Source organism: Colletotrichum acutatum (genome assembly GCF_030867785.1).
Source record: "Colletotrichum acutatum strain CBS 112980 chromosome Unknown BDZ83scaffold_27, whole genome shotgun sequence".
Classification (NCBI taxonomy): domain Eukaryota; kingdom Fungi; phylum Ascomycota; class Sordariomycetes; order Glomerellales; family Glomerellaceae; genus Colletotrichum; species Colletotrichum acutatum.
Genome location: NW_026849021.1, coordinates 255,441 through 278,736, shown reverse-complemented (window position 1 = coordinate 278,736; position 23,296 = coordinate 255,441). Strand labels below are relative to the sequence as shown.

Below are 23,296 nucleotides of genomic sequence, written 5' to 3'. Positions count from 1 at the left end.
CTGGTCCAATAATTTCGGAGGCGGGTCCTGGCCTCTCAAGAACCCATCTCGGTAGGTACAGCCTTGGCAGAGAAGCCAGAATGCCGGTTGAACACATCGCCGGTCATGTCTTTCGTCTCGTCGTACTTGAAAAACCGAGCTGGAGTTGACTGTTGCCGGATATTTAATCTCGAGTTTTTCGGCTCGATTTCCTCAAACAGGTAGGCAGGCAGGTTACGCGAATGAACCTATTGCACCACCAGAGGCTGACGTTATCTCATTTAACAAAGACATACATCTACATGTAAAGCAAAAGTGGGCAGTGAGAAGTATATTCCGTAACACCAAGATCTCAAGGTGTTTCTGGCCGACATTCAGTTTAATACCTGGATACCGCGCGTGAGCAATTTCTTACGGCCTCATGCAACTCAGCATCGCGTTGTCTCGTCCAAGCGGCCAGGCGCTCTAGTCCTGCTCTTTTCTCTTGCTATATGACACCGCTTGACCGTGCCTTCCCCCATCCTTCTCAGACCTCGCTGTTGCCCTGTTTCCGTTCTCAAACCTTCTGCTCCTGCTCCTTGCTTCCCGGCGGCTACTTTTCCCATGTCCCCCACCTGCCAGTCTCGAGCCATCCTCCTTCTCATTCCAATATCGCCACCGCACCACCCCCTCACCATCCTTCCCCGTCTACCTCAGTCCTTCCGTATACCCTCATCCGTACTTTCCCATCTCTTCACCAACTGTTCTCGCCCTTCCCATACTCCCCCGCCGCCCCTTACATCACCCAGTTTCCTCCTCGTCGTCGCCGAAGATACCGCAGGTGGCCGAGTTGGTGTATGACGTCCGAACATCACCAAAGGATGTCGGAAGATCCCGAGTTCGATTCCCGGCCAAGCTCACCTCAGAGTGGGTTGCGGATTCAGTCTTCCCTCGGGTCCACTCAGGGATGAGATGTAGTAGGCCAATGTGCTTTGCGAACTCTTTTTGCATGATGGTTTGGTTGAGTACTCGATACACTTGCCAAAAGAAAGGAGTGAGAGAGGCGTCTGGATCTGTAAGTGCTTGCTTGGCTTTCAGGCATATGGACGATGGTGATGGTGGTGGCAGTGACAGCGACAGCGGCCTGGCAATGGTGGTATTTGTTCAGACATTGCAACCAGTCGAAGGATCCCGACTTACATGCACATGACTTGCGAAAAGAATTCTGAGCCTCATCTCGTTGAGGGTCTTGAGGAAAACGAAAATGGGTTTGGGTTTGACGACCAGAACCGGCCATACGAAAAGCACACATGCACCAAGACCGAGAAACTGGAGGCATTGTAAGGGTTTGGAGATACGACGGCGATGATGCGAGGCTGAACATGCGGTAACGAGCTCATGACATAAGATCATCAACAACCCTCACACAAGTGATCCGTTAGATTTCGATAGGTCGCCGTAAGACCAGCGCATTCGGCAGCCGAAAGGAGAGCAAGTACCAGCGTGGACTCTGCCGACATGCTGGCGATAATTAGAGTACGGAGTTTATGATCATGTTATCTTGAATTGATGGCTCATCTTCTGCGCAAAGACGTGACCTACGAAGATCTACCAGAACAATATCCCGCGTACCAGCTCCGTCACATTCACTCTCGCTTGGTCTCTTCAATCCTTGTGTTCGGTAACCCTCACCCAGAAGTTATCCTGCATAAACAAGTTGTGATTCACGCTATGCCAAGGCTTAGCGGGATCCAAAATCTGGAACTCAAAATTGCGAAGCAACTAAGTGTGTAAATGTTAGCATCTCAGCACCTCACAGCGCCACAGCATTCTCAAACTCGGGGCAGAAAGCCAGTACTTACCTCAACAAACACCTTATTCAACTCTAGAAACGCAACATTCTTTCCCGCGCAACCCCATCGTCCATATCCAAACGCGAGTTCAGTAGTCTTCTGCATCTTATCCTTCGTCGCCGCATCGGCTTCGATCCATCGTTCAGGCCGGAAGAGGTCCGCATCTTTACCAAAGACGTCGATGCGACGGAGCGTGCCCCATACGTTCTGGGCGATGCGCGTACCACTGGGGATAAAGTGTCCATCAATTGTGTCTCCTCCGACGGGTACTTCTTTGGCGCAAAGGCCGGTGAAGGGCGCGCACATCCGGAGACCTTCATAGATGATAGCCTGGCTTTGGTGAGCAAGTCGAAGTTGCGATTATCAGGAGCGGGATTTGAGGGGCTAACCTGAAGGTAGGGCATTGCTTTTCCTTCCTCATAGGTAATGGGGGAAGAAATCCGGCCTTGGGTTACAGCTGTGATAATTTCGGTCTTCAGAGTATGATATGCGCGAGGCGATGTAATGAGATATAAGAAAGTCGTCCGAATGGCTGTTGCGGTTGTGTCTGATCCAGCAATGATCTGGAAGAGAACTTCTGTTTCACACTCGCTCTGGCTAACGCCGTGCCGGATGAAGGCACCCTGTTGGTTCTCAGCTTTGCTCTAGACAGGACGTCAGAAATATAACCTACCAGCATGTCCGGCTCCTCCTTCGCATCTGTACCGAAACGTCGTCCGACAACCTCCTTGGCCACTCTACATGTACGTTCCGATCAGCATCGCACCATCATGCTACTCATAGAGGAAGCACCACGTACCCCATTAGCTTTCCCAATCCGCTCTTGTCAGTATGTTTCGGACCGACCGCTCCCAGGATGGGCTTGGAAAACATAAAGTTGGCAAGCCACGGTACCTCACTGCATAGCTGCAGAAGCGGTATAGCCGCCTCCGTTGTGCTGATGTAGTCGTGGACATCCGAATCAGTAGCTAGGTACCCAAACTCCTTTCCGTACGCAACTCTGGTGATAACATCCAACGTGAAATACTGTGTTGTCTTGCCCAGGTCCATCGGCCTGACCTCATCGTCGATAGTAACATACTTCCTCCGGATGAGGTCCACGAAACCAGCCACCTGCGAGTTGATGCCGTCTTCGAGCGCCAGATTCTCTTTGCCGGCGTATCCAGCTGCGCACTTGGCCTTTAGCTTATCATGTGCGCCGGTGTCGCGCAGACTGAACAAGCTGTCTTCGTGAGGGTTTAGCTTTGTCGTATCGTACCAGGATGATCGGCCGTAAGTTGATCGGGCAGCGTTCATGCGACGTAGGATTTCCGGGTCGTCAGTGACGAGGTCGTTCGGGCCGATGCGAACTAGGGAGCCATGTTTTCTGTTGAGATTGGTAAAGTGTTCGGCCGGTCGACCGGAGCATGCGTTTCGTATGAGCCATAGGTAAGAGAAGCGTCCGATGAGTGGGCCCGGGAAATCACGGAGACGGCCGTAGGCTATGATAGATGAGACGGCATAGTAGATGATGAAAGCGAAGCTGACATAGAGCAGTGTCGAGCCTGCATTGAGGTATGAGGTGAAATTTGATAGCGCCATATTTCCAGTCGTCAGCTCGTCTTGCAACTGAATTGCAATACTGAGGGAGGCAAGGTTGAGTTGACTTCAATTTCAGCCATCAGGCTCTTATTCGGTGGTAAGAGTCTTCCATTATATCTAGTATTTCAATGCTGACGGCGACCATCTTCTACTTTTCGGGTTTAACCCGTGTAGACATTGACGTGACCCCTTGCCACGCCAACGTGTTGAATATTGCAACCCCGCCTCTCGTTACATCGCTCGGGATTTCAGGGACGTCTTGAGGATGACAGCGCTGGCTTCCATGTCGATAAGCCGGGGTTGCGCGTTGGAAGGCTTGATGTACCGGGCCGTTGCCACCAAAAGTCCCAAATGCCGGTAGTAGACCTACCTCGATTCGGATAGCCTATCTGGAAGAGTCGCACTGCCCAGCATTTGGCATCGTTCGATTGCAGACATTCAGTTTGTTGATACCAGGTGATGTCCAATGATGACCTTCCTGTCGGGCCCGGGCAAGATGCGAACGAGAGATCAGCAATTGGAGAATCTAGACATCCATGCTCGTGATTGAATGTTTTGGGGGGAAACACTTGGAGGGGAGGCAGCTTTTGTGGGTTCCTCGACCCTGTCTTGTGTAACGTGGGGATCACGGATATGTCGGCATGAGCGCTTGAGCTTTTGTGGCTACAACGGATATGCCATGACGGATCGCTGTCGGACTCTGATAGATTTCGAAATGGGGCAATGTGCAAAGCACCGAGGTCTTGGTGTCTTGGTAAGCTGCTGCTATTCAAGGACAAGCGACCGTCTGTCAAGGATAAATAAAACCAGACTTTGTCGACAACCCATATAGGCCCACAGACCACGAGATGGAGGAGTAATAGAGGGAGCGTTATTGGTCGGAGCAAGGAAGGGGCATGATCATAAGGTACTCTAGGATAAGAAAAAGGGAAGCAAACATTCCGACAAAGTCTGACGAAGCCTGCGATGGTTGAGAAACATTTCGAGGCAGCAACGACTTCGGACCAGCTTTGTAAAGACCTCCATGATCTGAAAGCTTGCTCGAAGATGAGGAGAATCCGGAAAAAATCGGGATTGCTCGAGCAGTGGAAAGCTGATGTTGGGGGAGAGAACGGGAAGGGTTATCCATATTAAGAACACAATAGCATACAAATTCCGTCCGAGGATTGACAGAATGGCCCTCCATATCTTCCTTCACTCGAGTCTTCGCCGTCCGCGAGGCGCGATTGCTCCGCCGAGTGTTGGTGGTTATTGGTACATTATCGTTTATAGTACAGTCGCCTTCATCGCGGCGACGCCCAAAGTGATTCCGTGGGTAGAGCCCAAACCCTTATTGAGGCGCCTTGGTGCGCAACTGAACACCGTGCCACTGCTTCATCATGTCGCCCAAAACGGCGTTGACCATTCGTTGCTGCTTCAGCATGTTGGCGCCCTTGAACTTGGCTGAGGTGATGTCGATGGCGTACATGGAACCGCATCCGCCCGACACGTCTTGTACGATGAGTTCCGAGGGCGTGAACTCGGCAACGAGCTTATCCCATATCGTCGATTCGGCATCGTCCAGGTGGTCGGGCTTCTCGAGGGCTGTTGAGGTCTCGGTCGCGGAGGAGTAGGAGCGCTTTGAGATCGATCGGAGGTTGGATTGAGATCGTGATCGGATCGCATTGGGAGCTTGGACTGTTGCAGTGGATCTCAGGGCGTTGTTCATTGTTGCGATCGAGAGACTTGAGAGGGGAGCTTTTGCGATGATGGTATTCGCAGTGGGCTTGGGGAGCGCAATTGCGCGACGGCACGCTCTGCAAAGCATTCTGGGCCGGATCGATGGTTGATATGTTGACTGCTCAATTCCTTGCGTAATAAAGTTTGGCAATGGCTTCAACTGGGGTCGCTTGAGGCTATCGCAGTCGAATTGAGACTCCCAAATAAATCTCCGTGGTGTGGCAAGCTTCAATTCGGAATTTCTAAGCTCACGGCTATTGACGTCAACAAGGAATTGAGTGAGCTGCCGGGATTTAGCCGGAGCAGTGTGGGGCTTACAGTGTGGCTCAGCTCACACGGTACTTGAGTGAGATGAGTGGCTCAGTGAAATGCAAGTGAGACACCTTCATCAATCACACTCACTCATATGCTTCTCATGTGTCACTCACTCAACATTCACACTTTCACAGTCCATATGCAACCTGGTTGACCTCGTGCGTAAACCGAGAAAAGAAATATCTCCTAGTCATCTCATTAAAGTCACAAAACCGCTGACATGGATCACAAGGACTGGAAATTTCAAGGGGCTAATGCGACAACACCTTCCATCACCAAGGGCTACATCATCATCCTCAGCTCTCCTGCTTCACATACAGATGTCCCCGCTAGGATAGGCCGCTCTAGACGGTGGGAAAATTATTTCTGCATCTCCAATCTGCCAGCCATGGCGTGTCTCTCACCTACTTCCGCCAAACCACCCCGGCAAATTCTCCCAGTTCCAGATCACCCCGTTCGTCTTACCCCAGGGCTCAGGGCCATCAATAGCGTCTCCCCGCATCTCCCCGCATTCTTCTCCAATGACTTACCCCAGGTCATAAAAGTTGCTTAGTCCGACACTAGAAATTAGAGGCGACGAGGTTCTCTTGCGGTTTTTGTCAAATTCCTCCAATCAGGCGTGTTAGGGTCCCGGCCGGCAACACTTTTCCTAGCGGTTGAGCAATGACAGCGAGAAACGCGATGAACGCGATGAGCGCATCAGGGGAAGACAGCGAGCCTCGATGCTACGCTAGAAGGCGTATAAAAAATGGTACATAGAGGAAAGGGGACGCTCAGTGAAAGTGAGAGGGACTGAGTAGCAGAGAAGAGCAGCAGCTTGATCCTCCTTCTTGTTTTCCATGTCTCGGTTGTCATTTTTGTTTTCCGCTGTCGCGGCTTGCTTGATCCAGGCCGTGGCAGCTCAAGAGCCTACAGCCCAGGTCCTCAATGGCACTTATGAAGGCCGTCATCTAGCTGAGTGGGACCAAGATGCCTTTCTCGGTGTCCCTTTTGCGCAGCCTCCGGTTGGCCAGTTGCGGTACAAGTGGCCTCAAAGCCTCAACACTTCCTTCGAAGGCACAAGAGATGCCACGGAACAGGGCTACAGCTGTATGCAGTTTAGAGGGACCTTCAACATGTCCGAGGACTGCTTGACCCTCAATGTTGTTCGTCCAGCTGGAAAGCCTGAGAAGCCGCTCCCGGTTCTCGTATGGATCTTTGGTGGCGGTCTATACACTGGGTCAATTGTAAGAAGTTATCAATCTTGGAGCATTGTATGTCAAGACTGACTTGAATGTGACAAAGGCCGACCCTCAATACAACCTCTCAGGCATTGTCAAAGTCGGCCAGGACATGGGCCAGCCCATTATCAGCGTCGCCATGAACTACCGTCTCAACATGTACGGCTTCCTACAAACACCTCAAATCCTCGCCGAAGGCTCCAGTAACGCGGGTCTGCTGGACCAGAGGTTGGCGCTCCGGTGGATCCAGGAGAACATCGCGGCGTTTGGTGGAGACCCGGACCGGGTGACGATCTGGGGCGAGAGTGCCGGGGCCCAGAGCATCGCCTACCACATGTTCAGCTACGACGGCCGGGACGACGGCCTCTACCGCGCCGCAATCCTCGAGAGCGGCGGGCCGACGGGGGCTCAGGTGCAGGACCTGGCTTACTACAACGCCCCCGTCGAGAATCTGACGCGCAGCGTCGGCTGTTGGACCGCCAAAGACCAGTTGGCTTGCCTCCGCGGCCTTAGCCAGACGCAACTCTTTGCAGGAAACCCCAGTCAAGTGTGGAACCCAATGATTGATGGTGACTTCCTGACGGGCTACCCGAGTCAACTGATCCGCGAAGGCAAGTTTGTCAAGGTGCCTCTCTTGACCGGCGCCAACAGCGATGAAGGCATCAACTTCAACCCCAACAGCCCCAAGCCAAACACTGAGACGAACCTCTTCAACGGCTTCACTTGGTGGCGCTCCTATGCCCTCTCCCCGCCGACGATCAGAAAGCTCTTTGAGCTGTACCCCAATGACCCCTGCACCCAGCCGCCGCTTTCCATCACGAACTGTTCCGTGTACCCGGAATATGGCCTGCAGTGGCGGAGGGGTGCCTCCATCGGCGGCGACCTAGTCATGATCTCGGGCCGCCGCAAGATGTGCGAGCTCTACGCCGTCTCTCAGCCCGTGTACAGCTACCGCTTCGACCAGCTGCTCTGGAACCGCAAGCAGATTGAGGGAGTGCGGCACTTTGACAACGTCGCGTACAGCTTCCAGAACATATCTGGCCTGCTCGGGCCGTCGCCGCAGTATGACAGCCACGTGCGCTTCGCCCGCGCCATTGGGGAGGCCTATGTGCGCTTCCTCTACGAGACGGATCCGAACCCGAAGGCTGGCAGTAATGGGACATTTACAAACGGCACGTCGCTGTTGCCTTATTGGCCCAAGTATGACTTAAGTGCCCCCAAAAACTTGGTATTGAACGCATCCAAGAGCTATGTGGAGGATGATACATGGAGAAAAGAGGGCATAGACTTCATCAACACATACGAGGTAGCGAGAGAACTTCTTGCATGATGGATTGGCCTGCAGTTGGGTTTCCGAGAGCTGGTCTAGTATCTAGCATCGGGCAGCAGATGGGTAATCGGCATCGTCCAGCGTACAGAGTACATAGATGACACAGCAATAAGCAATGTTAGTTAATCACGGTGTGCTACGGATACTTATCTCGCCCACATGCTTCTTTTCGTACTAGTGGAGACTGCCTATATCCTCCCCCCTCGCCGTAAGGCCAAGGAGGGAACAAAAGGCGACTCTTGTCATGGAGCCCGGTCACCGCCCAGCCGCCTGTTGACCCTCCCCCTCTCTTCCCGGGACGGACTGCGACGGTCGCATTTGGCGATCTGTAAGGTACGACCCATTGTGTCCAAACAGTTGGGATGCTGATCTTGAGGCAGCATTGGCGTGCCTCCGAAGACTTGGCTGAGTTTGGCATCTGCGTTGGCCAGCACTCTGCATTGGTGAAGAAGACTAGACTTAATACTGTTTGGTTGACTATTGACGGCATCTGGCTAGTAACTTCGTAGATGCCTCATGAAAGTCGCACAGTATCAACATCTGCAGTGTATCGCGATACCATATTAGTCGATTATTTAGCTATGAAACCCGCTTCTGAGTTGGACAGGGCAAGACTAGCTTCATGCTTTAGGCCATCAGAAATCAGAGTTGTTTCGGCGAAGGCCGCTGTGGATGTTCGCTGTCTACTGTGAGCTCCGCTCGGAATACAGAGCATGCAACTCTGTTTAGACACAATATTGAACACGGAAGTTATTTGACCTTGTGCTGATAGGACTATCTTCAATTTTTCCCCAAGAGCACAAAACCCATAGTCTGCTGCATGACGATGCATGTTGTTGAATCAACCATGAACAGAGTTCGGCGCCATAGTAAGGTTAAATGCATTTGTGTTTGCCAAAGTTCTATTCACATTAAAGACCCCTACAGCAGTGCAGGCCGCCTAGAATATGCGCATCCAGGTCCTCCCCAGCAGCACGAAGTCAGTAATCATTTATTCGCACTTTTTAAGTTCAAGCAAGCGGGGGCCATTGTTTGATGAGCCTCTCCAGTTGCCATCTCGCTGTAACCTCTTCGTTGATTTGCTACGAGACACAGAGAGGCGACTGAATCGTACAAAGCCTTCGCCTTTTTGAGGTTCTCTGCCAGCCGAACCGTCGAACCCTGAGAACAAGTGCATATCAAAAGTTCTCTCATCTTCAGCTGGACCCGTTCTCTCACCCAGAATACGAAGAACTTGAAAGTTTAACCAAGACAGAATGAGTGGAGGAGATCCCCGCGGCCTCTTCCCGAGCTTCCCAGATCGCCTTAGCAGCCCAGCCGGGACCCAACTCCTTTCGGCTAAAGGCGAGAGAAGCGAGAGTAGCCGTGGTCCTCACGCCCTTTAGGCGTTGGTCCGGGCGTATCAATACTGGGCCATTGTTTTTGCTCTTCAAACCTTCGCTTCACTCCAGGCCTTCACAGCATTACCATTACATAGAACTCGGCGGGACTCGAGTACAGTTTCCAGTCGAGACGGTCCGATACGTAATAGCAGACCAAAAACGATGTCTTGCGCCTGTGGCTCGAGAGTCGAGATTAACGCGCCTTTGCAAGTTGAATGAGTAATATCCAGCACGCTGCGCAGGGAACATGTAGCGTTGCATGGCCGCCCGCATCCCGCGAACCTTTGCGTCCGGTCTAGGGCCGGGGCCTGGCCACCGCGTTATCGACTTTTCGGCAGGTGAATCGGATGGAAGCCCAGAAAGACGAGAAGCCATGGATGATGGGATGACAGGTGCCAGGCCTTGTTGGTCTTTTCCCGTCAGAGTCTCGAGCCTTCAACTCTCCCAGATTCCTTTCGCCCATTCAGAGACTCCGTTCAGCCACTTTTGGCTCTGCTCTGTGTGCGTGCGGGGATTTCGCATGTGGGCGCGGAATAGTTGGCGATATTGACTAGCAAAAGGTCCTCTACCCAGCAGAGTCTCTGATTCTCCTGCCCAAAAGGAACAAACTTGACCTGAGTCGTTGAACCTTTCAAGCTCTCATTCCTCATTACGGACTGACCTCCGACTCACGCCCTATGCCTTGTATCCTCAATGAAGAAGAATCGTATGCCGAGGAGTAATGGGACAGAGAACTAACTCCAGAAGCCGATACTGACGTGCCTGGAACAACATCCAACGCCATCGCCTCAGAACCCACCATGCAGCCGGGATGTCCGTCCCCCGCGTGGATGCTGCCGTTGTACCTACCACTCGCGTGCCTGAGCACATCGCGCGCTCGGCGCTCCACATCGCACGAGTGCACATTCAGGAACACGCCCAACAGACAACGACCCCGAGATGCACTACTACCACGGCAGTAAGAGTGCCATGACTTCTTGGCCCCTTGGCTCCATGGTCTGGGGAAGTGATTGTTGCACGCAGCACGCAAGACGGATGGCAGCGTTTCTTTCAGGGAATGTGGGAGCTGCAACTCCCGTATCGTGTTTGCCGTATCATATTGATATGATGTTTATCGCAGAGCGGTGAGTGTAATGTCTTGGAGTCTTGATAACGTTACGAATGCAGTCTTGCTGAACTCTGATAGGAGCAAACCCTCGTCGACCAATCTTTGTACAAGCCACTGACATTGGACAACTCGTCCTCCTTGTCTTTGTTGCCGGCCTCACCAGGCGTACGAATACGGTATTTCGCAGCAACAATAGCAATATGGAGCCGTCACCAATGCCACACGAGCCACCCAATGTCCTTTTGCCATCTGCAAACACAGGGCCTTAGATGTGCCACCAGACCAGAACAAGCCTCCCGAGTCTCTTAGCCTTCAACTGTGCGAACGCCCAACGGCTAGCCGCACCCTGATTCACGCACAAAAAACGTTGTGGCGTCGCTGCTGGCAACCTTCGCCCAGAGATCTCGAAGAAGTCAAATCCGATCTCCCGCCTTCTGCCAATCACTCTTTCGCGATAGCTCCAGTTGCTGTCCTCTAAAGCGAGCCTGAAGAGGGCAGGCTCGCCACCAAACGGGGGGATGCTAGTGAAATAAAAGTGCCCCTAACCAAGCAACCCCTGACCATGTCCAGGTCTATGATCCATGGCCACCACGGTTAGCCAGGGACTCCCCTCCATCAGCTCTTGCGGTCCCTCCAACGACATGCGGAAGACTTTACCCAGATAGGAAGGCCATCTGAGCAAATTGGCCGTTCAGAAAGCTCTCCAATGACATTGTTCAATTAATTAGCCCCAGCCCAGCTCCCTACCACTACGAAGCCTCAACAAGGCAGCTCGAAAAGCAGCTTCTCATATGTTGATCGACGTTCGGTCGAGATGCTCCTTTTCCCCTACAGGCCGTGACTTGCCAGCGAGGTGAATGAGCTGCAGATTGGCCTTCTAAGCTCGAGGCAACTAGCTGCGTGCAATTTCTTATTTCCCTGGTCCCGTTCGCTTGTCCTGCTTCCCCCTGACCCATGATCCCACCCCTCAGCCTCCCCCCCTGCTCCCCGAGCACTATCGCGTGCCACACTGTCACCGCGCCTTTGCATCCTCGCATATTCCCACAGCGCATGTCTTCTGTGCCGATGTTTCTCTCCACCTGCCTGGGCGAGCAAGCGTGCTCGCCCGAAATGGTGCTCCCGATTCCTTTCATGACGACAACGAGAGGCCCAGTCTCGCGCCGTCTTGGCCCCCCGCCAGACGGGGGCTCGCCTTGGGAGTTGGACCGAGCGAACAATCCATCCCCCTCCTCCTCGGATGGAGAACACACTCATAGTAGTTATAAAGCTGAACCCCCGGCGTGTCGGGCTCACGAGATGATTCCTTTCTCGCTAGCTCCGGTCTCCCACAGGTCATCCGTCAGCCAAACACAATGGTCAGAAGCAGTCTCTTGCTGCCGCTCCTTGCAGCGGCTTCCGCCGTCCAAGCCAAGGCCCCGTCTCCCAAGACCGTCGCTGGTGCCTTCATCGTCGAGTTGGAGGATGGACAGGTATGTCAACAGCTCTAACAGCAATCTACGCCATGGTACTGTGAAATCGCTGACCTAGCCTTTTCTACAGGATGCCTCCGAGTTCTACGCAGAGGCAGAGAACGATGCTATCACTCGTTTGAACCTCACCTACTCTCTTTTCAAAGGCGCGTCCATCCAGTTCAAGAACCTCGACACCGCCGACCAGAAGGCCGCCAAGCTCGGCCAGCTCGCTTCAGTCAAGAACATCTGGCCCGTGAGGACCTACAGCATCCCCAAGCCCGAGGTTGTCTGGACCGGTCAGCAGGGCCGCGACTACATCGACCTCAGGAAGCGCCAGGAGGGCGAGGATACCTTCTCGACCCACGTCATGACCCAGGTCGACCAGCTTCACGCCAAGGGCGTCTCAGGCAAGGGCATCAAGGTCGCTGTCATTGACACCGGTATCGACTACCTTCACCCCGCCCTCGGTGGCTGCTTCGGTGCCGACTGCCTCGTCAGCTACGGAACTGATTTCGTCGGTGACGCCTACGATGGCTTCAACGAGCATTTCCCCGATCCCGATCCCATGGATTGCGGTGGTCACGGAACCCACGTTGCTGGTATCATTGCCGCTCAGAGCAACCCCTTCGGATTCACCGGTACTGCCCCCGGTGTGACCCTCGGTGCTTACAAGGTCTTCGGATGCGAGGGCCAGGTCAGCAACGATATCCTCATTGCCGCTTACAACCGCGCCTACGAGGAGGGCAGCGACATCATCACCGCCTCCATCGGTGGTCCCTCTGGTTGGACTGATGAGCCCTGGGCCGCCACCGTCTCAAGAATCGTTGAGGCTGGTGTCCCTTGCACAGTCTCTGCCGGTAACTCTGGTGACCAGGGTATCTTCTTTGCCTCTACCGCCGCCAGCGGTAAGCACGTCACCGCCATCGCCTCCTTTGACAACATCATCACCCCGGCTGTTCTCATTGAGAACTCCTTCACCATTGCCGGCGGCGAGTCCCAGAACTTCTCCTACACCCCCGGTGAACCCCAGAACTGGGCTGGCGTCGACCTTCCCCTCTGGGCCACGAGCACCGACTCCACCTCTACCGCTGCCCTCGGCTGCGACCCTTACCCTGCCGGCACTCCCGATCTCAGCGGTAAGATCGTGCTCGTTCGCAGAGGTACCTGCACCTTCGTTACCAAGGCCCAGAACGCCGTCAACGCTGGTGCCAAGTATGTCATGCTCTACAACAACGCCGCCGGTGCTGGCTCTGTCTCTGCCGCCGTTGAGGGTCTCGAGGCTATTGGCATGACCACCCCTGACCAGGCCGCCGTCTGGCTCACTGCTCTTGCTGCTGGATCCGAGGTTGTCCTTCACATGACCGATCCCAAGGAGGCTGAGCAGATCCTGATCAACTCCAACAACACCGCCACTGGAGGCTCCATCTCCAGCTTCAGCTCCTGGGGTCCCAACTGGGACGGTCTTCAGAAGCCTCAGTTCGGTGCCGTCGGTGGTAACGTTCTGTCCACCTACCCCAGAGCCCTGGGAAGCTACGCCGTCCTTTCTGGTACCTCCATGTCTTGCCCCCAGACCGCCGGTATCGTTGCCCTGATCGCCGATGTCCGCAAGACTCTGGACCCCGCCACCATTGAGAACCTTCTCTCTGCCCACGCCAACCCCGTCAAGTTCAACTACGGAACCGGCCCCGATGCTCTTCTTGCTCCCGTTCCCCAGCAGGGTGGTGGTCTCGTCCAGGCTTTTGATGCCGCCTACTCCACAGTCATTCTTAGTCACTCCAGCCTTTCCTTCAACGACACTGACAACTTCATCCCCGAGCTCAACTTCACCATCAAGAACACCGGCGCTGAGTCCGTGTCCTACGACCTGAGCAACGTCGGTGCCGCCACTGCCTACACCTTCGAGGCCGCTGGAGATCTTTTCCCTGCTGTCTTCCCTAATGAGCTGTCCGCTGAGTACGCCACCCTTGCCTTCAGCGAGGAGAAGGTCACCGTCCCTGCCGGCGGCGAGGTCACCGTCCTGGTCACCCCCACCCCTCCTACCCTTGACGCCGGCCGCCTCCCCGTCTGGTCCGGCTTCATCGCCCTGAACGGCTCCGATGGCACCAGCCTTTCCCTTCCCTACCAGGGCATCGCCGGCAGCCTCCACAGCCACGTCACCCTCGACCAGGCCCTCATGACCACCTCCACCAGCGCAAAGGCTGAGGAGTACGAGCCTGTTCCCAGCAACTACACCTTCACTCTCCCTCCCCCTGGCACTGCCAACGAGACCAAGGCCGTCCTCCCCGCCCTCGCCGTCAACATGGCCTTCGGCTCCTCCTTTGTCCGCGCTGACTTGGTTCCCCTGACCACTTGCCCCCCTAACATCACCCACGAGGTCTGGGGCATCAAGACCCTCGGCCAGCCCCGCTCCTTCCCTTACCTGTACGTCTCTCGCGGTGTCTTTGCCGTTAACTTTGACGGCCAGCTCGAGGACGGCACCTACGCTCCTGCTGGCAAGTACAAGTTTGCCATCAAGTCTCTCCGTGTCTTTGGTGACGCGACGAAGCTTGAGGAGTATGATACCACTGAGACTGAGCCGTTCCGCATCGTTTACGGTGCCGCGAACGCGACCGCTCCTGCTAGACACTAGGAGAGTGTAGCAAATGTGCCACGATAGCATCACACGTCTATACGACATCTCTTCATGTAAATAATTTCATAGGACTGGAATAATGTCTGATACCCTTCATGAATCCTGTTCGCCCGTGATGCTTTTGTCTATTCGAGGTCTTTTCCCGTCATGTTCTCCGTTGATCATTTGAAATTGTTAACATTTTGTAGAACGGACCCATGTATCAAATTACCCCAGCAACACGTTCCACAACGTCTACTGCTCAATAGTTGATGATGCCCTTCAGTGTGACGATTCATGTCTACAAGGACTTACGTTTCCACACCCAACTTCACTCAAACCTTTGCTTTCAACACATTCCCAACAGCCGCTACCCTAGCAGCGACAAGACTTCCTACGCCCAGCAAAGTAATCACAGCTGCCCAGATCTGCGCCCAGATATACTTCCCACCCGACACATCTAGGATCGCGCCAGCGATAGGAGGCCCTGCTAAGGAAGCCACACCCACAATCGTCGCGACCATTCCGAAGCGTGCTCCCATCTTCGTGGGGTCTACAGTCAAACTCGCCAGAGCCGGTGTGAAAACGCCTTGGACGAAGCCATTTGCGATGCCAAAGAACACACTCAGAACGTACAGTCCAGGACCAGTATGGACCCCTATCCATGCAAAGTACATACCGCTCACTACCACGTTGCTGATGATGAACGTGTTGATCGAGCCTAGATAGCGCCCAGCTATGAATCCGGAGAGAACGCGACTGGGTATTCCCGACGAGTTCAGAATCAGCAGCAGAGAGACAGATTCAGTGAAGGCGAGCCCAATAACCTCCCGGGCAAAGACATTCATCTGTAAGCTAATCAGTATCCAGTCTCGTCTCCAAAGCCAGGAACGCATGACTTACATAAAAGAGACTGAAGTAAAGAGATAGAAACACGAAGAAACTCCCGATAGCGAAACACGTATAGGACCGTTCTCTAAACGCAGCCCACTCAATCAAAGGACCCTTCTTCCTAGGCGCCAGTCGCGGTCTCATCAACGCAATCGCAACAACACCAAGAACCAACATCATCAACGCCTGGCACCTCACAGCCCACGCAAAGCCTACATGTGGCATCGTGTAATTCAGCAGAATAGGAAACGTCACAGAGCCGAGGCCTGTCCCAGTCGTAACGATGGAGAGCGCCAGAGTCTTTCGCCTCTTGAAGTACGAGCCGACGATGGTGATGCCCGGCATGAACATGATGCCCATCCCGAGCCCTGTGCATAGACCTTGGGCGAGGAAGATTTGCCAGTACGCGTGGCAGAAACTGGTCAAGAATGTCCCCATCACGGCCATGAACAAGCCGACGATGACGGCATGACGGGTGTAACCAGCGTCGGCTAGGCGGCCCGATAGAGCGCAGATGCCGAAGGTGAGAAAGATCTGGATCGAGCCAATCCATGATGCCTGCGATGAGGGGAGGTTGAGGGTGGTGGTGTAGTAGAGTTGGTAGACGCCGTATGAGGAGGGGTAACCCCAGGCGATTTGGTTGATCAAGTGTGAGGCTAGGACTTGCAACCAGGCTGTAGTGCCTCCATCTGGATATCTGAATTCCTCTTCCCCGACGATTGAACTTTGGTGGGAATTGGAGTAGTTGAGTGGGGGATCTGCTTCAGGGTACGGTATTGATGGTTGCGGCTGTTGCACACCAAGAGTCTGCTTTTCTTGATGATCTGACATGATGCTGGGGGGCATTTTAAGACTTGGTTGTGGTACAGAAGTACGAAGCTGACTTTCAATGGCACATAAGGGGAAATGGGGTTAAAGCTGGATATTGTTGAATCGAGAGACACCAGACTGCATTCGGATGGTTCGAGTGGCTCTATGAAATAGGAAAGAAACGATTGGATGACTCACAAACCATCTAGCAAATACTCGGATTCTGGTCTTTTTTTCTTCTGTACTTCATACCCGGTGTTATCTCCTGGTCGGCACAAAGCGCCGGGCAAGGTTTCCCGCGCTTGGCACACCGATCTTAAACCAACTCTTCAGACTGAGACATGAGTCACGTAGAGTGTGGAGAATATTGATCGCCCCTTGATTGCACTTATCTAGGTCTCCGACAAAGAGTTGGGGTAGTAAAGATAAGGAACTGGTTTGTTGCTCACTTTGTCATTGATTCGCATTCAAGCCAGAGGTACTTTACAAAACAGTAGCAGAAGTGAGTTGCGAGTACACTGTAAACTACCCCTTACTACTTATTGCATTGGGAAATGTGTTGAGCACAACGTAGGCCATGTCATTGGAGTTGCATCTTCAACCTGACTCGGAATTGTTTTGGTCGTATGTCCAAGTACAAGACGTAGTTTTGTGTCGAATATCAGTATCATTAGAGTTCCTCCTATGCACGCGTCGTGATAATAACTCTTTTGTACCGGCGGATCGCGTGAGGCCTTTTTTTGGTGCTAACCTGTAATACGACATGCCACTCCTCCCCATCCGTCGCAGAGCCAGCATCAGTTGGCGGTGAGATGCGTACCTTTGGTCCAAGGGTGACATTTGCAAAGCCTGCCTCATTCAGAGGGAGAATACCATTCGTCCCGAGTGGAGAGGTGAGTGGTAGAATTGTGAGGGAAGGTTGGACGCCGAAGCCCAGAGGTGGCGGGTATCCAAACCACTCAAAGTCGAGTTGGCTCGTTTCTCCAGGGTGGTCAGCATCACAAGTACTAGCCGCATCGAGAATGATTGATCCATTGAGGCTGAGATCGAATCTCACAACTTCGGTGCCTGTCGAGCCATTGATGCTCAGTTGAGGTGGATGCGCTACAGCACTCACGCTATTGTTCAAAGTCCACTGCATGCGAGCGGCGAAATCGTCTTGCATGGCATCTCTCCAGCGCCAGATCGTTGCCTGACTGCTCCGGTATTGACTTCCCGAAGAAAGTGACAAGCTGTCTGGAGCGTTGCCATACCAATTGAAACCATTGACTTCGGAGACTCTGGTATAGCGGCCGCCCCAACCTCCCAAGCTTGGCATATCGAGGACCGAGAGGCCATTCGAGACCAGCCACAGGAAGCTGGGCGAGTCGCCCTCCATCCCATACAGAATCTGAGGGTATATGCTCCCGAGAGGCCCGACTCGAATATTCTGATCGGCCCAAGCGTTCTTGATCTTGGTAGTATTCGCAAAACCATTGTCGTCAGTGTTGATGCCTACCCATGTTGCGCCCTCAAACTCGTTGAATCCATTGATGCTCGTAATGTAGAAAATGTCGGGCCATCGAGCTTGGATCCATGACCCGGTGCCATCCTGGTCTGAGATGGCATAAACTCGAAGACGGGACCGTAGCAGCGCAGCATTCACTGATGACAGGTCGGTCTCAATCTGCTTGAGAGCTTGTGCCAAAGTGCCTGCACCTCCCCAAAGACTAACATAAAGTGGCTCCGAGGATTCTTGGAGCTTTTCAATTAGGTGCTTCGCCCCTTCGCTTAAAGATGTATTCAGTGCTTCCATTCCATAGACCTACACAGATAGTCAGGTAATGTCTAGCTTCACGTGAAAGAATTCGCAGATTCTAGGACTTACCTTAGGCCCAGAGGATACTAATGGCAAGAGGACATCCGAGCTGCTGTACTGGGAGGCCTGCGAAACATGGCGGTTGAGATTACCCACGACTGTGCCGTACACTTGAAGTATTCTCGTCATCTCTTCCGGATGTGTCTGGTTCCTCAAGAATGTCGATGTAGTTGCGCAAAGCCCCCGAATATCTAGCTGATTCGAGTACAAGAGCAGGCGAATGAGTGACATGGAATCGTCTGGTTCGTTGAGAATGTCGGAGAAGATGAAGACTCTAGGCTTAGTCACACTTTGGACTCCATTGGATGTGTTCCTAGCATTGGAGATGGCCTCGCATTGTATGGATTCTGCATACACTGGCGATGCCAGAAGGTGGCTCCAAAGCAAAAGAGGGAGCCCGACAAGCAAGTACCAAACTGTTGCCATACTGGTTTTGGTCCCACAATGAAGCCTTTGTGTCGTTGTGAATCATGAACAAAACGTAGATCGACTCAAATCTTAAATGGAGGTAGCATGCCCCCTTTTCAAGCGATGTAGTGCCTCCCTTCAAGTCCTCCTCGCTTAGATCGGCAATGCGCCGCCTCTCAGGATGAACGATTCCACTCCTGCAGTCCGCGTTTATGCTTCCCGTCTTGGGAAGGAATCATCCTAAAGTCCATTTGAGAGATGCTTAAATTGCCCCGATCCGTGCTATTGAGCACGTCACGTTGCCGGCATGGAAATTGCGGGGATTCCGGGGTAGCTGTGCCGGGGTGACATTGTTTTCTCCACTTGGTCATTTCGTCGGAAAATCCGAGTTTGCGGTGCACGGAGAGCTACTTGTTTACTCACAGCAGGATTATCGCACAACGAGCTGCGTGATGTACGGAGTATCACTATTGCTGCTCGCCGATATGGATTCAGGTCTCGGATTCTCCGAAATCCGGAATCATCTCTGACAAGAACGCAAGTGGGAGCCGAGGGCCCCCGGAGCGTGCGGTTTCCGACTTCTGGCAGATTTAGAGCCATCAGTCCGAGAGAGATCAAATGATGCCGTGCCTTTTGGCTCCCGAATAATTGGAGTCGGTATTGCATAGGTAGTTCGAGATAGGTAGCTGTTTCTCGAGTGGGAAGCTAATATCTACAAAAAAATCAATTGCTGCGCTGTAGCTTGACCCGCGAGAAGCTTGGCTTGCCTTTTAGCGTTCAAGTCTACGAACCCTCCAGCAAAGTCATCTTAGGTTTGCCGTTGCTTAACTATACATGCCGATGCTGGGAGCTTTTTCCCAGTGAATTGGAGATTTCACTTCAACTGAATGCCCAGGGTCTTCTCCGCCTGCTTCCTTGCTCCAAATACTGTTTGGCTTTTTTTCTTCGGATGTCAACTTAAAACCTTGCACCCCAAAAGACACAGTTGTTTTCGTAAAGATCCGTCGCCGATATCGTGACCTCCAGCGACGCTGACCCAGGATCATGACACCTCATTCCTCCGGAAATAACATGGATCTGTTCCCAGCCTTGGTGGCTCAGTGGTAAAGCGTCTCACTCGTATGATCTACGTAATGAGAAGATCGGGCGTTCGATTCGCCCTCGAGGCAGGTCTTTTGCTGATTCGATCAACACCCTCATTTTTGAGGTAAAAACGCTTGTATAGCCTGTGGAATTCCATCGCCGACATATAGCTAAGTCTATTTATGCGCTGGCCGCAAGCGAACGCCGGTTTTGACGGGTTCTATTTGTGTATCGACATGCCCTTTTTCCCCATTCAGTCTTTGCGAACCAGATGGTTGAAGAAGTCTCCGAGGAAAAGTGCCGACCTCTTCGGGTAGCGTGTCTTTTCGGGACTCTCATAGTCGATCCACGTCGCCCCAAACCTATCCGAGAACCCTGCCGCCCACTCCCAGTTGTCCGTAAACGTCCATCCGAAGTATGACTTTATGACAACGCCCTCTTGCGAAGCCTTGGCCACTTCTGTAAGGTAACTCTTGAAAAAGTCGATGCGAAAGGGGTCCTCGAGAATGTCATCTGGCCCCTTGGGTTTCCAATCATGCTCGCCTTGCGCCGTGGTCCCGTTCTCGGTAATGTAGATGGGCACATGGTACCGATTCCAGATCCATCGCAGCAATTTTGCCCATCCCCACGGCGTCGTGCGCAACCAGTAGGTATCACTCATTGGCCCGCGCGGCACACCCTCTTTGTTCTCGTCAAACTGCTCAATGTTGCCCTTGTGGTCGTTGATGTCGGCGGGGCCGTCGCGGTGCTTGACGTAAAACGCAGAGTATGAGTTCATACCGTAAACCTCGGAGCTGCCTAGCACAAGCTTGCTCTCCTCGGGCGTAAACCGCGGCAGTCTGTCGCCGAGTTGCGCGCGCATGGACTCCGGGTAGTCGCCTGTCTTATACAGCGGGTCAGCGAACCACGCGATCTCGAATTCCTGGGCCCTCTGCGCGGCTTCGACGTCGAGCGGGTCCGATGCGTCCCAGGGCTCAGACCAGTTTCCGTGCAACGTGATCATGATCTTGCCCTTTTGCGTTGGTTTGAATTCCTTTTTGTACATGTCGGCCACGTAGGCGTGGGAGATGAGCTCGGTATGCGCGACGATGAAGGGCTCGGTGGAAGAGTCGCCCTCTTCATTGAGCTCGCGGAAGCTGGAACGGGCTGGGGCGTGCACTCCGGCGGCGTACCCCGCGAGGGTGTAGACGCCGGGCTCGTTGTAGGTGATCCAGTCTTTGACTCGGTCGCCGAAGCGCTCGAAGCACACACGAGCGTATCGAATAAAGTCGGGCGTGTACTTTCCCTTGTCTAGCATACCGCCATATCGGTCCTCGAGGGCCTGCGGGGTGTCCCAATGGAAGAGAGTGACGTAGGGAGTAATACCGTTCGCGAGCAACTCATCGATGAGGCGGTTGTAGTAAGCGATGCCGTCTTCGTTGACGGGATCGTCTTTGCCGCCGAGTGGGATGATTCGTGACCAAGAAAGAGAGAAGCGGTAGCCGCTGACGCCGTATCTCTTCATGAGTGCGACATCTGTCTTGTACAAGTCGTAGGAGCGCACGGCATCGTCGCCTGTGCTGCCATCTTTCACCTTTCCTGGAGTATGCGCAAATTTGTCCCAGATGGACTCGCCCTTGCCATCCGTGTTCCAGGCACCCTCGACTTGAGCAGCGGCTGTGGCAAAGCCCCAGGTAAAATCGGACGGCAGAGCGCCCTTGATGGATTCGTCAAACTCGAATTGTGAAGCCATTGCATTCGGGGGGTGTATGAGATTGCTCACGATCTCACATTCCACTCAACCACCGAACGTAAAACATCATTAATACACCGAACGTCGACCATCTTAAACCCCGCCTCACGATCATGTGCTGATAGCTCCAATCATTCTACAGATGCAGCGTCGTCGGATATCACTAGAGGGGCATCCTTGCGGCGGGATGAGATGATGATGATTCGTGGAGGGGAACCATGTCGGTCACAGCTGCCCCGACAGCGGGCGATTAGATGGACGGTCCCAATGGCAGGGTCCCACTGAGCCCCAACAGGGTCCATCATGCATGATGTATCTAATGAGAGACTCTTTGAGAGATGTGGTCGCCATTGTTCAAACTTGCTTTGAACAAGCCATCCGACGACATAAGACTATTCCTTGATTTTCTGCTTTGAGATGTATTATAAATCCTTGCCGGACTTTGGTTTCCATGTTTTTTTCTCGCAAGGTCAATTGCCACAAGAATCAATAATACACGAGCGAATTCCAACCAGCTTCTGTGTCCACACATATAAGCTCCACCCGCAAATCCGGGCCGTGAATCCATGCTAACTCTTCTAAGAGACCATGAATGACAACAAACAATTCAAATCAACATTATTTGGTATTGGATAGGCACATGTAGCTACTATCTTAGACTTGTAGACCAATAAATTCCTCCCCAATTAACATGGGTTACGGCTTGGACTGTCTTCGTCTCCCCACGGTCCTGACTGGCCTCATGCTTCACTAAGAAAGACCGGTGGCTTCGGGCTCGGGCATGGTAGTCGACGAAGCAACCGGGTCCCCGAAATCAGGGTCAATCTCGTCCTGCGACGGCGTATCATCGCCACAATCCGTACCGTCTGGACCAACGCCGGTGAAGAAATTACTGCTGTAGGCAGAGTCAAGGGTCCCCTGGAAGTTGGCGTCGCTGAAGGGAACTCTGGTGTGCTCATATCGGATGCCATTCAGCTGCTGTTTCGCTGCGGCCGGAAGGCGATCCCAAGCGACCAGAGGAGGGCTCAAGGCTCCTTCTGGACCATTTGCGGAAGGGATAAGAGGAACCCTGGCATCGTATGCCAGGATAGGGCGTGTTGCTGTCGCCGAGTTCTCCCAGCTGACGAATAGGGTATTGGTGATGTGCGTCGTGTCGAAAGCACCTTGTGGATTCTTTGAGTACGCGACGCCACGGGGCGAGAAGTTGGCGATATCGTCTGGACATTTATCGACGGCGAGCCAAACGACGGCTGTGATCCAGTGATGCTTGTGTTGCTCGTTGTTGCCCTGGACCTTGGGTAGGTAGTAGCTATAGATGATGCCCGTCCGACCGTGGGATTTTCCGATTCGCGTGTAAGTCTGACCAGTTTGGCCCAAGTCACGACAGTCACCGCCAGCTTTACCCGTTGGCTTCAAGCCAGCACTAGCACGAGCTTCATCAGTACATGCGAGCTATGTTGCTTGGTCCTTGAGAATTGGATTTCCCAAGCCCCAAAGGCTGTTATCACTTACCCAGCAGCACCATCAGCGTCGACCGCTGCGTATGGAACACAGCCGTGCCATGAGTGAATCAGGGGCTTGAAAGTCATCTGGACCTCGCCATCGAGATCATAGCCAGGAGCTTCCGCAAGAGGGACGACTTTATCATGGTTCGCCCATTTGTCGTTTACCGCAACGTCGCCACCACGCTTCCAATGTGTATGTGGAGTTGTTGCGCTGGCAAGATCTAGCGAAGACACTAGAAAAAGTAGAAAATACGTACGAAGTGACATTTTGAGGCTAAATTATAAGGCAAGCTTAAGAAGACACCGCAGAAGACGAGACGTCTGAAGAACTTTTGGTGGTAGCCAGGAAGATCTAAATGCAAAGCCTCAAAGAGTCTTATAGTCGACTGGTTTATCCATGGGGATCTTGCAAAAAGACTGACAGGTAACAAAGAACGTTCTTCCGAAATCTTGTTACTCTGTTATTTCAGCGAGCCAGAGA

The 23,296-nt window shown here is 53.2% G+C and overlaps 8 protein-coding genes and 2 non-coding genes across 10 annotated transcripts; 4 read left to right on the top strand and 6 right to left on the bottom strand.

Moving 5' to 3' along the window:
- Positions 1–795: 795 nt before the first annotated feature.
- BDZ83DRAFT_t101 lies at positions 796–876 on the top strand. Its single transcript has one exon. It is a non-coding gene; the product is annotated as a tRNA-Asp (tRNA).
- Positions 877–1,496: 620 nt separating this feature from the next.
- On the bottom strand, positions 1,497–3,621 carry BDZ83DRAFT_227287 (cytochrome P450). The gene is made up of 5 exons (XM_060501782.1): positions 2,611–3,621; positions 2,485–2,548; positions 2,201–2,434; positions 1,821–2,141; positions 1,497–1,740 (listed from the first exon to the last, which is right to left on the bottom strand). Exons 1-5 carry the CDS (start codon positions 3,390–3,392, stop codon positions 1,624–1,626), a joined length of 1,518 nt encoding a protein of 505 aa, XP_060367142.1. The 5' UTR covers positions 3,393–3,621; the 3' UTR covers positions 1,497–1,623.
- Positions 3,622–4,473: 852 nt separating this feature from the next.
- Positions 4,474–5,356, bottom strand: BDZ83DRAFT_227281 (bola-like protein). Its single transcript, XM_060501781.1, has one exon. The coding sequence runs from the start codon at positions 5,197–5,199 to the stop codon at positions 4,723–4,725; it is 477 nt and encodes a 158-aa protein (XP_060367141.1). The 5' UTR covers positions 5,200–5,356; the 3' UTR covers positions 4,474–4,722.
- A 659-nt stretch (positions 5,357–6,015) lies between these two features.
- Positions 6,016–8,107, top strand: BDZ83DRAFT_227279 (carboxylesterase). The gene is made up of 2 exons (XM_060501780.1): positions 6,016–6,652; positions 6,711–8,107. The coding sequence occupies exons 1-2, from the start codon at positions 6,266–6,268 to the stop codon at positions 7,974–7,976; spliced, it is 1,653 nt and encodes a 550-aa protein (XP_060367140.1). The 5' UTR covers positions 6,016–6,265; the 3' UTR covers positions 7,977–8,107.
- A 3,454-nt stretch (positions 8,108–11,561) lies between these two features.
- On the top strand, positions 11,562–14,618 carry BDZ83DRAFT_790769 (subtilase). Its single transcript, XM_060515719.1, has 2 exons — positions 11,562–11,935; positions 12,006–14,618. The coding sequence occupies exons 1-2, from the start codon at positions 11,819–11,821 to the stop codon at positions 14,544–14,546; spliced, it is 2,658 nt and encodes an 885-aa protein (XP_060367139.1). The 5' UTR covers positions 11,562–11,818; the 3' UTR covers positions 14,547–14,618.
- A 245-nt stretch (positions 14,619–14,863) lies between these two features.
- Positions 14,864–16,250, bottom strand: BDZ83DRAFT_573362 (major facilitator superfamily domain-containing protein; the record flags this gene model as incomplete). The annotated part of the gene is made up of 2 exons (XM_060504609.1): positions 14,864–15,376; positions 15,432–16,250. 2 exons carry the CDS (start codon positions 16,248–16,250, stop codon positions 14,864–14,866), a joined length of 1,332 nt encoding a protein of 443 aa, XP_060367138.1.
- Positions 16,251–16,911: 661 nt separating this feature from the next.
- BDZ83DRAFT_718050 (uncharacterized protein) lies at positions 16,912–18,513 on the bottom strand (the record flags this gene model as incomplete). The annotated part of the gene is made up of 2 exons (XM_060512017.1): positions 16,912–18,033; positions 18,097–18,513. The coding sequence occupies 2 exons, from the start codon at positions 18,511–18,513 to the stop codon at positions 16,912–16,914; spliced, it is 1,539 nt and encodes a 512-aa protein (XP_060367137.1).
- Positions 18,514–19,581: 1,068 nt separating this feature from the next.
- On the top strand, positions 19,582–19,664 carry BDZ83DRAFT_t102. Its single transcript has one exon. It is a non-coding gene; the product is annotated as a tRNA-Thr (tRNA).
- BDZ83DRAFT_790767 (beta-glucosidase) lies at positions 19,620–21,310 on the bottom strand (the record flags this gene model as incomplete). The annotated part of the gene is made up of 1 exon (XM_060515718.1): positions 19,620–21,310. The coding sequence occupies one exon, from the start codon at positions 21,308–21,310 to the stop codon at positions 19,832–19,834; it is 1,479 nt and encodes a 492-aa protein (XP_060367136.1). The 3' UTR covers positions 19,620–19,831.
- Positions 21,311–22,060: 750 nt separating this feature from the next.
- Positions 22,061–23,082, bottom strand: BDZ83DRAFT_750338 (necrosis inducing protein-domain-containing protein; the record flags this gene model as incomplete). The annotated part of the gene is made up of 2 exons (XM_060513907.1): positions 22,061–22,733; positions 22,823–23,082. 2 exons carry the CDS (start codon positions 23,080–23,082, stop codon positions 22,061–22,063), a joined length of 933 nt encoding a protein of 310 aa, XP_060367135.1.
- Positions 23,083–23,296: the final 214 nt, after the last annotated feature.

Bases quoted from the DNA above. Each gene is read 5' to 3' on its own strand.
- BDZ83DRAFT_227279 (XM_060501780.1), top strand. From the start codon at position 6,266: ATGTCTCGGTTGTCATTTTTGTTTTCCGCTGTCGCGGCTTGCTTGATC. The intron at 6,653-6,710 runs GTAAGAAGTTAT...AATGTGACAAAG, and splicing joins GTCTATACACTGGGTCAATT to GCCGACCCTCAATACAACCT.
- BDZ83DRAFT_227281 (XM_060501781.1), bottom strand. From the start codon at position 5,199: ATGCTTTGCAGAGCGTGCCGTCGCGCAATTGCGCTCCCCAAGCCCACT.
- BDZ83DRAFT_227287 (XM_060501782.1), bottom strand. From the start codon at position 3,392: ATGGCGCTATCAAATTTCACCTCATACCTCAATGCAGGCTCGACACTG. The intron at 2,142-2,200 runs GTTAGCCCCTCA...CACCAAAGCCAG, and splicing joins AAGCAATGCCCTACCTTCAG to GCTATCATCTATGAAGGTCT. The intron at 1,741-1,820 runs GTAAGTACTGGC...TTACACACTTAG, and splicing joins TGAATAAGGTGTTTGTTGAG to TTGCTTCGCAATTTTGAGTT.
- BDZ83DRAFT_790769 (XM_060515719.1), top strand. From the start codon at position 11,819: ATGGTCAGAAGCAGTCTCTTGCTGCCGCTCCTTGCAGCGGCTTCCGCC. The intron at 11,936-12,005 runs GTATGTCAACAG...CCTTTTCTACAG, and splicing joins TCGAGTTGGAGGATGGACAG to GATGCCTCCGAGTTCTACGC.